Genomic DNA, 14,621 nt, shown 5'->3' with positions numbered 1-14,621 from the left:
AGATTAAAAAGTGCAAAACACATCTTACCCCCACTTTCAAGTATTTAATGCTTTAAAGATGTACAGTATATTTTTTAAAGCATATTTTCTGTTGGATTAAAACAAGTACTGTATCCAGCAATGGCTTTCAAGATTTCACAAAGTTAAAGAAAGGGTAGGTGATTTCAGAAAGGCTCGTGATAGCAAGCTAGCTTTGAAAGCAAGACCCCCACCCTCTCTGCATAATCACGCTGCAAAGCCAAACCTCCAAAAAACATGAAGGTCCTCAGACAGCCAAGAGACTAACCTGCGACACAATGAAAGATGGAGTTGGTGGAGGATTGAATGCATGACTTGTCATGTCTGTGCAATCAGGGTTCGTATAGGTATGCAAATACATATTTTGACAGGCAGGTAGGACAGCCCATTGTAATGTTCGGAACGAACATTTTGATTCGACAAACATTTTATGGTCTACACCTTCCACAAACTATATACATACATACATATAAATACATTTAGACCACCACTGCTATCGGCATCTGAAGAGACTTTCAACCAACATATCAAAACATGTTTTTGAACCAAATCAGCTACCCTGCCTTTAAAGGAATGTAAATAAATTACATGAGCATTGGAACAAATGAATCTAAATTGTCCTCTAGATTAAATCCTGAATTAAGAGGTAAGTGTGGACGAAAATAACTGACTTTCCCCAAATCATCAAAGCCTCTGATCTCAGCCATGATAACATCTGGCTTTGACAAAATCACCTTATACTTTCATAATCACTTTACTAATATATATACATATATATTAACAGCAGGGGAGTGACAGATGTTACGAAAGTCATATTTAAGAGCAAATAAAGAGAGAATGGTTTTTGAAATGGGGACATTTAATAGAGAGAAGGAAAGTGACTGCAAAAGCTAGATGCCTTTTCCTGAAGCTTAGAAAAGCTTAGATACTCTAGAGAGGCAGGGAGCACTAATCCGCCCAAGTTTATTCTTCAGAAGAAATAGATTATTGAAATTGGAAATTTTTCATTACATTTAGTGATAAAAGTGGCAAATGCCAGATTCAGATTGTTTTTTGTTCTGTATAAATTCATTTTGGTTCTCATTTGTGCTCTAACTTTAAGACCCTGAATATAATGAATTCAAAAAAGCCATTTTTGTGGGGATGAACATTGTTAGTACTGTATCTTCTGGCCAGAGATTGACTATGTGTTAAGGTCATTTTCTACAATAAGAGTTAAAGTGCCCCATTATGCTTTTTCGAATATTACCTTACATAAAGTCTGTAATATAGCTGTTTGACAACGTAAAATGTTTTTTAGAAAGGTTTTAGAAGGAACGCAACGTTTTAAAGATCAAAGTGCATGACAATTATATTTACTGTCTCCTAAGAAATAATTGATTCTGAACTGCCAAAACGAGTCTCCAGAATCACTTCTATAATTTATCTATGGAAGTCAGAAATTTGCATAATGCCACCTTGTGGATCTCATTGTTAATCTGCAAACCATGTCTACTTCGACCTGCCCTCAAACACTTTAGTTGGTTGTTATCAACATGTCAGTAAGACACTATTTTCTGTGTTGCAATAGCTAATTTTCTCTGTAGAGCCTACTTTCTAGAGCTTACAAAGGATGGGATGTGAAGAGTTGTGTCCATTCTACAGAACTGGCCCAAACTGCTGTCCCACAACCAAAAAACATTTTTTAAAAAGCATTTAAGTATTCAAATCTTAGATGCTTACTAAGATCCTTCAATTTTGTATTAAAACCCACAATAATATTTAAAAAGTAAGCTTAAGTTGTCCTGAACCCTAACCCAATTTATGAAAATGATATAGATTTTTTTTCCCACTATTGCTTTTAAAAATATATTTTTAATTCTTTTAAAAAGTTCCAAAAACAGTTATTTTATATTTTCTTTGTAAATTATGAAACTTTATGTAAAAAAAAAAAAAGTGTCCCGCATTTTCATGTCTCTACCGAAACAGTGTATGTTTTAGTCCATTGGAGATTTAACTACAGTCCTGCATTTATGATCAGGAAATATTCCTGTGTCCCTCTCTCACATAGCTACATTGTGAGTAGACAGGCCCATCATTTTGAGGAGAATGTGTTCAAAAGTCTGAAAAATCTGTGTGAAACTTTAAGGAACGTCACTACAGAGCATTTTTTTTTTCTGCAGATAAGCACACTTTTTTGGGAGTTATTCCATAACATTTAGTTTTTATATGTGTCCCACTGTTCAGAACTGTGCTAGCTAACCATGTGCTGATTAGCATCTTTGAGTTAGGTTCAAAGCATCTAAAATTGTCATTACCAAAACAGTCACGACCGACACACATCCTCGTTGTTTCGGTAGTGACAAAAGGGAACACATAATCCTCATTTTTATGGGAAATAAAGTACAGTTAATGCTATTTTTGTATTTTACAAGCCCAATTCCAGAGAAGTTGGTACATTTTGTAAAATTCAATAAAAACAAGAATCTGTGATTTGTTAATTCTCTTTAACTTTTCTCTGCCAAGTCTGCAACTGCGGGTCAATGGAGGACCCAGAGTTCACCAGCAGGGGAACAACTGGGGAAAAAGCGCACGTATCCTAACTAGGAATGGCGCAGCAAGCCGAACACCAGGCCCGCCTCCCGCAAATTACCTGATATTACCCAACACGGGAGGACACAGGCTCCACCCGAAGATTATAGAATCTTGCAAAGGTGTTAGGTGTCGCCCAGCTCGCAGCTCTACAGATGTCTGCAAGAGATGTGTGAGAGGTGTGCAACGCCCAGGAGGAGGCAACAGCTCCGAGTGGAATGAGCCCTCACTCCCAGGGGGCACGGCTCACTTTGGGACTGGTACGCCAAGGTGATGGCATCCACCAACCAATGACCCCAGGTCCAGCTGTGTGCCTTTTCTTCTAAAACTGTGATTGGGTGATTGGGGCTCCCGAGTGAGACCCCTAACGTCAGTCGACGTAACGTCGAACGTGCCTGACTGAAAGGGAACCTCAATTCCCAAACAATGAAACATTGTAATTAAAAGGAAGGTTGATGTGACAGTGTTAAACATGCCTCTTTCCCATCTTTTTTGGAGTGTGTTGCAGCCATCAAAATCAAAATGTGTTCATATTTACAAAATACATTTATGTTGGCCAGTGAAAACTTTGGAAATCTTTTCTTTGTACTTTTGTCAATTAAATAAAAGTTAAAGAGAATGGACAAAATCACAGATTCTTGATTTTATTGCATTTTACCAAACATCCCAACTTCTCTGGAATTGGGGTTGTAGTATGTTTCAGTAGTGTTTTAGTATTAGGTAAAATTCTGTAATGTTATGTGGTTGCTACCAAAGCAAATATTCCAAAACTTTCTGAAAATGCAATATGAAAATTAACTGCACAATTACTAGAAGTGGTTACCTTGGATATGTGCATACATAATTTTTTTTTGGAAAAAGACCCAAGTTTTTTCAAGATGTTTCCAACTCTGACTTTGGACCAATTCTGTAGAATGGCCAATATATGTATATATAGATGTACATGTTTTCTACGTAGGTTTGTGTTATATATTGTGCACAACTGTATGTGTCTGGCAAACCGGCTAACTTACATTATTATTGTCTTACTAAAATAGTTCTGTTTTTCAGCTGTGGGCCCACTATTACCTGAAATTGTGTCAATTAATGCAAGTTGTCTGTCGTTCTTACTACCATGAGTTATGATAAAGGATGGAGCAAGAATTTGGTTTACTGTAATGTTACATCAGACATTCACATTAATGCTCGGCTAATGAATTAACTATTATTGATACAGTTAAAGAGACAGTACCCACATGTGCACCTTAATAAATTAGAAATACACACATCAGTTTGTTGATGGACACTGTTGGAACTACACAGTTGCATCATAATGTATGACAAACTGAGTAAAAACTAATGACTGAGAAACATCCTGCTCAAGTCGTCCTTGTGATGGAGGTATGGTTTGATCAACTAGCTCTTCCAATCATCAATTGATATGGTAAAATCGATGCCATCATTGACATTATAGTGTTTACATTCGTTGAGGACTGAGGAAGCCTCTGGAGCTGAAATTCAGATATTGTAATGCATGCTGTAAGCAGTAGACCAATCACAACAGAATGGGCCATCTGACCAATCAGAGCAGAATAGTCTCACAGAAAAGAGCGTTTTAGAGAGACTGATTATGTGACCTACTTGTTTTAGACTCTGAGAAATGAGGTGATGTGCAATGTATATTATGAGAAAATGGAAGTGTTTTTGACCTCGGATGCATTGGAATGGATCCTTGGATGCTTGGATACTACCTGTTGTAATAGACTGCCAAAACAAAATTAGGAACTTTTAAAATTGCATAATGGGACACTTACTGTTAGAGTCCCTTTTAAGTGGAACAAAAAGAAGGAATGTCTTTTTCGATGATCAATTGCATTGCATATACATTGCACGTACAAAAAGCACTGGTGTTAATGGAATAATAAATCAAAGAATGGTTCTTTAAATAGGGGAATGACACTACTTCATTATGTACATACTTTCCTGATGTCATCAAGGTTTGTGATTTCGGGGGACAATCCACCGTGCACACACAAGAACTGCTGGTTCATCAGCGCTGCCAGGGGAAGACAGTCAAAGGCATCCATACACGCATCATACACCCGCTCTGAATATTTAAATCTACCTGTCAGGGATGGAGGATGATGACCAATTGAGGAGCAGGGGAAAGAAAATGAGCATCAGTTAAACCAAACATCAACACACACTCTCACTAAAAAGGCCATACAAACACTTCTAATAGAAATAAGGTGACGGCTTTTTCAACCCAATCGGCCCAATCCAAGAGAAAAAGTTTCTGACACAGTTTTGTAAACATTAAGGTGAGGAAATAAAATTTCTGACTTCAAATACTGAGCAAGGAAGTTGCTTTACATCTAAATAGAAATACCAGAAAAATGGGTGACAGGGTGACATTATAAAAAAAAAAAAAATCTGTAACCAGAATCAGTCCTCTTTAATTTTCTTATGGGTGATAGTTTACTTTAAGCTGTATATCCTTCAAAACGCAACAAAGTTTTTTTGTACAATGGTTATTGTGATGTGGTTGCCAGTCATACTTACATTCCTGTTTAAAAGTGAAATACTCTGTTAAATGTCTACATTCATGGTTCCCACGCAGCAAAAACAGTGTCTTGGGATAAAGGATTTTTAAGGCCCATAGGTACAGTACACACTGTGGACACACACACGCACACACACACAAAACAAGAGTAAAACCAAAGGATTAGAATTATAAAAGGACATATACAATTTAGTGTTCAGATAATAGCAGTGACTTACTTCAATACTGAAATATCCTCTGTCCACATAATCACCCAGGAAAAGGTATCGTGTGCTGGCTGGAGACCCTCCTACCTCAAAGAGCTTCATCAAATCAAAGAACTGCCCATGAATGTCTCCACAAACTAGAGAAAACATACAAAATACAGTTATTTGCAAAATACATTTATTTTATTATTATTAGAGTTATTTCATTATTATTAGTACTGTGTTGACTCAATTATATCTCTACGTTAACATTAGTTAATGCAATATCTAACATCAATTACAGTACCGTTACAGAATATATTAATCTTGGGTTAATGCTAATATACATTTTAAATTTTATATATACTAATGTATTATAGTGTAAACTAAAAAATCTAAACAATGAATATAGTATATATTAAGTTAATGAAGAGTATAAATAAATAATGAAGATATTATGAATTCAGGTAAATTAACAATATATTTAACAATTTAAAGGGGTCATATGATGCAATTTCAAGTTTTCCTTTCTCTTTGGAGTATTACAAGCTGTTTGTGCATAGATTAGATCCCTAAAGTTGCAAAGACTAAAGTCTCAAACCCAAAGAGATATTCTTTATAAAAGTTAAGGCTCGTCCCTAAAACAGCTCATTCAAACACGCCCCCACATGTCTACGTCACGATGTGGAAATATTTGCATAATGCCACCCAAATGTTCACACAAAGAAAGAAGGCGTGGTTTCAGTAACCGCAGTAGTGTTGATGCAGCCATGACACGGAGAAGCTGTGTGTTTCTATGCGAAAGTAAAAGCACTTTATTTGGCCTTCCAAGTAGATGCAATTAGGAATCATTGATTAAGATTTGTTTACAACAACAGCACAACCCAAATGTTTGAATTTGTGCAACGCATTTTAAGGACGACAGTTTCGTGAACCTAGTCGAGTACAAGGCTGGCTATGCACGGAAGCTATTTATAAAAAAAATAAAAAAGGGTCAGTTCCGACTTGACAATCTGGCGCTTCTGAATCAGAGACTGTAAGTATGTTTTGTTATTAGTATTTGCTATTGAAGATCGCGATTATGGTAAGGGATGTTACATTTCCAAAGCGTGCTTGTGGTGTTAGGCGAATCACAATGCACTGTGTCAGTTGGCCAATCAGAGCAGACTGCACTTGTTGGAAGGAGGGGCTTTGTAGAATATAAAGCGTTTGAGAGAGGCGGGGCATAGAGGAACTACAATAATGTATAGTATTTGAAAAATAATGTGTTTTTTGAACATTAAAGCATGTCAACATATTCTGTTACACCAAATACACAAAATAATGACCTTAAAAATAGCATCATACGACCCCTTTAACAATGAACAATATGTTTATATATTATATATTTATTAGTTCACCTAGTAAAAACCTCATGTTGTTCACTGTTAATGCATAATACATAAAGTTCTAATTACAATGAACCTGGTAAAGAATTACCACCAAACTGCACTGACATTTCGGTTTCTTCTTATCAATATATTACATTTTTACATTTACATTTTTATGCATTTAGCAGATGCTTTTATCCAAAGCGACTTACATTGCATTCAAGTTACAGTTTTTACATTTTTATCAGCTCTTGCTTTCCCTGGGAATTGAACCCATGATCTTGGCGTTGCTAGCGCCATGCTCTACTATTTGAGCTACAGGAAAGCCATTATTATTTTATTTAGTTCTACTTTCATAAGTCCTAGTGTTGAGAATAATGAAACAAACTTTTAATACAAAACAGACAAATTTGAGTTTAGTCAGAGCTCATTTGATAACAATCATCATCATTACTTTCACAAGACTTCAAAATTTGTACTTTTATAACAATACAGATTTGTGTACAATACCACTAACCCCTACAGGACTGTGCACATTACTAAACATTTTTATACTGTGTCAGGTCTTGAAAAAAGCACAGCAGCAAAAATCCATCATGTTTTTACAACACTGCTGCAAGCTTTTTAAATAAAATGTGTCACCTGGCCTCCTGTTGCATGAATAATAAATAAATCAGTTTTAAGTGCTGAAAGACAGCTTTGTGTAAAAATGTGTGCTGGCCCCTGATAATTTATCCAGTAATATAGTTTTTGACATCCTAATGTGGAGAGTGGAGAAAGGCTTGCTGGTGTGAGCTCTGAAAACATAGGAAAAAGAAAGTTCAAATCCTTCCAGGGGTCCTCCCTTTGACCACTGATGCTCTACCCTAAAGCAAGGCAACAATGCCCCATCTCATCCAGCAGTGACTGCATTTTTTGTGCCCCTGCACACAGACCCCTTTCACCTTAAAAATAAATAAATAAAAAACTGCTATGCAAATATTTATTTTAGTGTATTTGGACACTGACACAATTTTCATAATTTTGGCTCTGTGTGCCACCAGAATATAATTAAAATGAAACAATCAAGATGAATTTGCAATGGGTTTAATGAAGCTTTAATTCAATGGGTTGAACAAAGTCTTAGTTTAGCAAAAGCTTAGGAATTACAACCATTTTTATATACAGAATATGCATGCTCAATCGGGTAGAGATTAGGAGATTGATTTGGCCACTTCAGAATATTTCACGTTTTTACCTTAAAAGCATTTGGCTGAATCTGGGCAGACAGTATATCCCTATATGTCTTCTGTAACGTCATCACTAAACACCAGTAACCCAGTGCCACTTGAAGCCATGCATGCTCATGTCACCACACTGCCTCCACTAGGGTTGTAACAGTATGAGATTTTCACGGTATGATAATGGTCTCAGAAAATTTTGCGGTATATATTAAACAATAATTCTTATCAGTAACAGTAACAATGACTCTTAAAAGAATAAGAACAAGTTATTTGAGTGAACAAATCCTTTATTGCAACAAACTTGAAATCATTTTGATGAAAGTAAGCCTCCCTTCTGAGGAAAACAAACTAACAAAAAAATTACAAAATAAAGCCATAAACCTTATGTATATCTATATCACACTTTAACATTTTAATTAATGTTTTAAAATGTTATCAAATTAAAATTTAACAACTTTTATTTTTGGCAATGTGCTGCACAACAGAGGTATTCTTAGTTAAAACATGGACAAACATGATATTCTTTAAAGATAATGTTTAAATAAATTAATTATTATAAAGAATATTATTCTTGTTGTCATAACTTTTAAGTACATTGTACAATGCTAATTTATTTCTGTCATGACTTCAAGTTAAATTGAACTTTTATTTTGACGGGTTGTAGCAGAACTTTGAGTTTAGTGTATTTGACAATGGTTTTTCTCAAATAAAACTGGTTTTCTCTCAGAGCAGCTCCGCTGATGTTCATGTTTACGTAGACGCTGAAAACACCATTAGTGTCATGCATGCATACTTCATGCGTCCACATTTTTTGCAAATTGGATTCGTCCTCAAGGACAACCCCACGTTTGTGTTTTTTTTTTTTAAATATCCAAAGTATTCCCATACTGCAAATTTTACTTTTTTTCAGCGGGGGATGGAGATTAGATACAATCTCTGTCTCTGTTATTTCAGCAGAGTGAAGCAGCCAAAATAAATTGCATATGCGCGGGTGAGATTATTATATATATTTTTTTTTTAAAACCGTAGATATGCAAATGTTTGCGGTATGATAACCGTGTACGTTCAAACCACGATAGACCATCATACCGGTATATCGTTACAACCCTAGCCTCCACCATGTTTCACAGATGATGTTGTATGCTTTGGATCATGAGCTGTTCCAAGCCTTCTCCATACTTTTTTTCTTCCTGTCATTCGGGTACAGGTTGATCTTAATTTTCAGCTGTCCAAAGAATGTTTTTGATGAAGTGGCCTGGCTTTTTTTTTGTTGCCAAAATCTAATCAGGCCTTGTTTGCACCTTGTGGTGAACCCTCTTTATTTGCTCTCGTGAAGTCTTCTTCTTCCTGCAATCTCTCTGATGGATTTTTGTTTTTGAAGACTAACAATTGTCTGTTTCACCTGCATGGAGAGCTCCTTTGACTGCATGATGTGGGTTCACAACAACATCTTCCAAATGCAAATGGAACACTTAGAATCAACTCCAGAACTTCTACCTACTTAATTGATGTAGAAATAACACAGGAATAGCCCACATCTGTCCATGAAATGGCTTTTGAGTCAACTGTTCAATTACTTATGGTCCCTTGAAAAAGGGGGAGGTATATATTAGAGCTGTGATTCCTTAACCTTTCCTCCAAATGTGATGAGAATACACTCAAATTAAAGCTCAGAGTGTGCACACTTTAAGCCCATATTCATTATATAACTGCAACTTGAATATGTTTTGGTCAACAGCTAAAAGAATAAAAATTGAGCCTGTGCCCAAATAGATATGGACATAACTGTATGTGTGCGTGTATACTGTATATATAGTATATATATATATATATATATATATATATATATAGTGTGTGTGTGTGTGTGTGTGTGTGTGTGTGTATATATATATATATATATATATATATATATATATATATATATATATATATATATATATATATAATAAAATGTCACAAATATATTTTTGTTAGGATCCGATTGCAGGAGCTGTTTGCCCATTTTGTGACAGGAAAATTACTCTCTCATTTATTTATTTTCCTCATATTTGTTTCATCCTCCATGTGGCAGTTTTTAATAATAACGATATATATATATATATATATATATATATATATATATATATATATATATATATATATATATAAAAATAAAATCTGGATTATGTAATCAGATTCCAAAACTAAAGTACTTGTAATTAGAGTAGTGCCCTGCTCACTCCAAAGTCCCCACTCCAAGGGGATAGGGATGATCACTTCCATTTGGAACTGCCCGTGAACCATTCAATACATGATACATGTATCGTTACACCCCTAAATTAGAGTAAATTACATTTTAAAATACTCGTAATCAGACTACAGTACCTTTTTTATGGGTTACATGAGTACATAATTATTTACACAACAGCAATAATTATTTGTTTATTGATTCTCCCTAATTCCTCCCTTTCATCTTTTAAACTGTCCTTTCTAAATTGGCCTACTGCTTATATACACAAAGTCTTACAGTTTTGTGGAGGTTCACACTGAGATCAGCCATTAGTCAGGCGTCTACACAGCATTTAACCCCTGGATTTACAAAAATCATTTCAGGTTTAATACTGCCGTTTATATAAGAATGTATGGATAGTAAAAAAGGGCTTGTGTGTTAACTAACTGCCAACACAGACTGTATGAAATAAAAGACTGAAATTTAAAGGGCTCATATGATGCGATTTCAAGTTTTCCTTTCTCTTTGGAGTGTTACAAGCTGTTCCTGTATAGATGCGATCCCTGAAGTTGCAAAGACTAAAGGCTTAAAACCAAAGATATATTCTATATAAAAGTTAAGACTCTGCTACGCCCCCCTAAAACGGCTCATTTATACACGCCCCCGCATGTCTATGTCACTGTGTGGGAAGATTTGCAGAACACCTCCCAAATGTATACACAAAGAAAGAAGGCGGAACTATTATTCTCGCTGTAGTATTGTTGATGCCGCTGGCGCCATGTCCTGGAGACGCTGTGTTTCATATCTGTTGTGAAAATGAAAGTACTTTGTTTGGGCTTCAACTAGAAATCAGGACACTACAAGAAATCAGTGGTTAAGTTGTATTTACAACACTGTTCCAGAACAGTTCAAATATTAGAGTGTGTGCACTGTGCAGCACATTTTACGGAGGATTATATCCCGAACCTGGAAGAGTAACGTTAGCAACGTCATATGATCCCTTTAACTGTAAATAAGCTCTTTAAGATGGAAAAATAATGATATCCATCCCTCAGCAGTATATCCTGGCATCAAAATTTCACCTGGAGCTGTTTTTTCTGGTTAAAAGAAAGAAACGCCAAACACAAAATATAGATGGATATTCATCTTGGTGTTAGTCTGGTAAAAGAGCAATGTTAACCAACAAGATAAGGCATAATACGAAAGCAAAAGTCATGTTTACGTAGACGCTGAAAACACCATTAGTGTCATGCATGCATACTTCATGCGTCCACATTTTTTGCAAATTGGATTCGTCCTCAAGGACAACCCCACGTTTGTGTTTTTTTTTTTTAAATATCCAAAGTATTCCCATACTGCAAATTTTACTTTTTTTCAGCGGGGGATGGAGATTAGATACAATCTCTGTCTCTGTTATTTCAGCAGAGTGAAGCAGCCAAAATAAATTGCATATGCGCGGGTGAGATTATTATATATATATTTTTTTTAAAACCGTAGATATGCAAATGTTTGCGGTATGATAACCGTGTACGTTCAAACCACGATAGACCATCATACCGGTATATCGTTACAACCCTAGCCTCCACCATGTTTCACAGATGATGTTGTATGCTTTGGATCATGAGCTGTTCCAAGCCTTCTCCATACTTTTTTTCTTCCTGTCATTCGGGTACAGGTTGATCTTAATTTTCAGCTGTCCAAAGAATGTTTTTGATGAAGTGGCCTGGCTTTTTTTTTGTTGCCAAAATCTAATCAGGCCTTGTTTGCACCTTGTGGTGAACCCTCTTTATTTGCTCTCGTGAAGTCTTCTTCTTCCTGCAATCTCTCTGATGGATTTTTGTTTTTGAAGACTAACAATTGTCTGTTTCACCTGCATGGAGAGCTCCTTTGACTGCATGATGTGGGTTCACAACAACATCTTCCAAATGCAAATGGAACACTTAGAATCAACTCCAGAACTTCTACCTACTTAATTGATGTAGAAATAACACAGGAATAGCCCACATCTGTCCATGAAATGGCTTTTGAGTCAACTGTTCAATTACTTATGGTCCCTTGAAAAAGGGGGAGGTATATATTAGAGCTGTGATTCCTTAACCTTTCCTCCAAATGTGATGAGAATACACTCAAATTAAAGCTCAGAGTGTGCACACTTTAAGCCCATATTCATTATATAACTGCAACTTGAATATGTTTTGGTCAACAGCTAAAAGAATAAAAATTGAGCCTGTGCCCAAATAGATATGGACATAACTGTATGTGTGCGTGTATACTGTATATATAGTATATATATATATATATATATATATATATATATATATATATATAGTGTGTGTGTGTGTGTGTGTGTGTGTGTGTGTATATATATATATATATATATATATATATATATATATATATATATATATATATATATATATATATATATATATATATATATATATATATATATATATATATATATATATATATATATATATATAATAAAATGTCACAAATATATTTTTGTTAGGATCCGATTGCAGGAGCTGTTTGCCCATTTTGTGACAGGAAAATTACTCTCTCATTTATTTATTTTCCTCATATTTGTTTCATCCTCCATGTGGCAGTTTTTAATAATAACAATATATATATATATATATATATATATATATATATATATATATATATAAAAATAAAATCTGGATTATGTAATCAGATTCCAAAACTAAAGTACTTGTAATTAGAGTAGTGCCCTGCTCACTCCAAAGTCCCCACTCCAAGGGGATAGGGATGATCACTTCCATTTGGAACTGCCCGTGAACCATTCAATACATGATACATGTATCGTTACACCCCTAAATTAGAGTAAATTACATTTTAAAATACTCGTAATCAGACTACAGTACCTTTTTTATGGGTTACATGAGTACATAATTATTTACACAACAGCAATAATTATTTGTTTATTGATTCTCCCTAATTCCTCCCTTTCATCTTTTAAACTGTCCTTTCTAAATTGGCCTACTGCTTATATACACAAAGTCTTACAGTTTTGTGGAGGTTCACACTGAGATCAGCCATTAGTCAGGCGTCTACACAGCATTTAACCCCTGGATTTACAAAAATCATTTCAGGTTTAATACTGCCGTTTATATAAGAATGTATGGATAGTAAAAAAGGGCTTGTGTGTTAACTAACTGCCAACACAGACTGTATGAAATAAAAGACTGAAATTTAAAGGGCTCATATGATGCGATTTCAAGTTTTTCTTTCTCTTTGGAGTGTTACAAGCTGTTCCTGTATAGATGCGATCCCTGAAGTTGCAAAGACTAAAGGCTTAAAACCAAAGATATATTCTATATAAAAGTTAAGACTCTGCTACGCCCCCCTAAAACGGCTCATTTATACACGCCCCCGCATGTCTATGTCACTGTGTGGGAAGATTTGCAGAACACCTCCCAAATGTATACACAAAGAAAGAAGGCGGAACTATTATTCTCGCTGTAGTATTGTTGATGCCGCTGGCGCCATGTCCTGGAGACGCTGTGTTTCATATCTGTTGTGAAAATGAAAGTACTTTGTTTGGGCTTCAACTAGAAATCAGGACACTACAAGAAATCAGTGGTTAAGTTGTATTTACAACACTGTTCCAGAACAGTTCAAATATTAGAGTGTGTGCACTGTGCAGCACATTTTACGGAGGATTATATCCCGAACCTGGAAGAGTAACGTTAGCAACGTCATATGATCCCTTTAACTGTAAATAAGCTCTTTAAGATGGAAAAATAATGATATCCATCCCTCAGCAGTATATCCTGGCATCAAAATTTCACCTGGAGCTGTTTTTTCTGGTTAAAAGAAAGAAACGCCAAACACAAAATATAGATGGATATTCATCTTGGTGTTAGTCTGGTAAAAGAGCAATGTTAACCAACAAGATAAGGCATAATACGAAAGCAAAAGTGCCAGAAATAATATTTTGAATCAGAAAACTCTTCACACAGATTAATAGTGAAATGCACATCTTCTTTTGGAGCGCTAGAGTTTATATAAAACACATTGTCAAGGCAGAGTTAAGACCACACACTCATACTAACATACACAGCAGGAGGCACGACCAGATCCTTCATGAGATGAGAGAGTGGGAGTACATGAGAGGGAAGCAGAGAGAATGTTCTGACTGTACACCTCAGCAGGCCAGAGTGTGGGTGAAACACATTATGCAACAGAGACCCACTTGCTGTAGCCTACAGAAGGCCATCACAGGGGCACACACACACATTTTTTTCTTTATGAAGACTCTTTAGACAATGATTTGTATAATGTACAAACTTTATATTCTAACCCACTAAGCCTAATACCCTACCCCTAAACCAGCACTTACAGAAAACTACAGAAGTAAGTTATCTGACTGATAGGAGGCAATGTGTATTTTATAATGGAAGTTATTCAGATGTGAGAGTGTTGCAATGTGGTGTGCCTCAAGGAAGTTGTCTAGGACCATTGTTATTTTCTATTTTT

At 35.5% G+C, this 14,621-nt stretch overlaps 1 protein-coding gene across 1 annotated transcript in view; it reads right to left on the bottom strand.

Annotated features, from left to right (window-relative positions):
* Positions 1 to 14,621, bottom strand: part of LOC306885127 (protein phosphatase 3 catalytic subunit alpha) — a 180,950-nt gene that overhangs the window by 60,289 nt on the left and 106,040 nt on the right. Inside the window, exons 3-5 of the mRNA XM_079441472.1 lie at positions 5,350 to 5,474; positions 5,131 to 5,242; positions 4,548 to 4,693 (exon numbers count right to left, since the gene is read on the bottom strand). Of these exons, the coding sequence (XP_079297598.1) occupies positions 4,548 to 4,693; positions 5,131 to 5,242; positions 5,350 to 5,474 (383 nt within the window). The remainder of the gene's footprint in view (positions 1 to 4,547; positions 4,694 to 5,130; positions 5,243 to 5,349; positions 5,475 to 14,621) is intronic.

This window comes from Barbus barbus, assembly GCF_936440315.1.
Source record: "Barbus barbus genome assembly, chromosome: 2".
NCBI lineage: Eukaryota > Metazoa > Chordata > Actinopteri > Cypriniformes > Cyprinidae > Barbus > Barbus barbus.
This window is presented reverse-complemented; position numbering and strand designations above follow the sequence as displayed.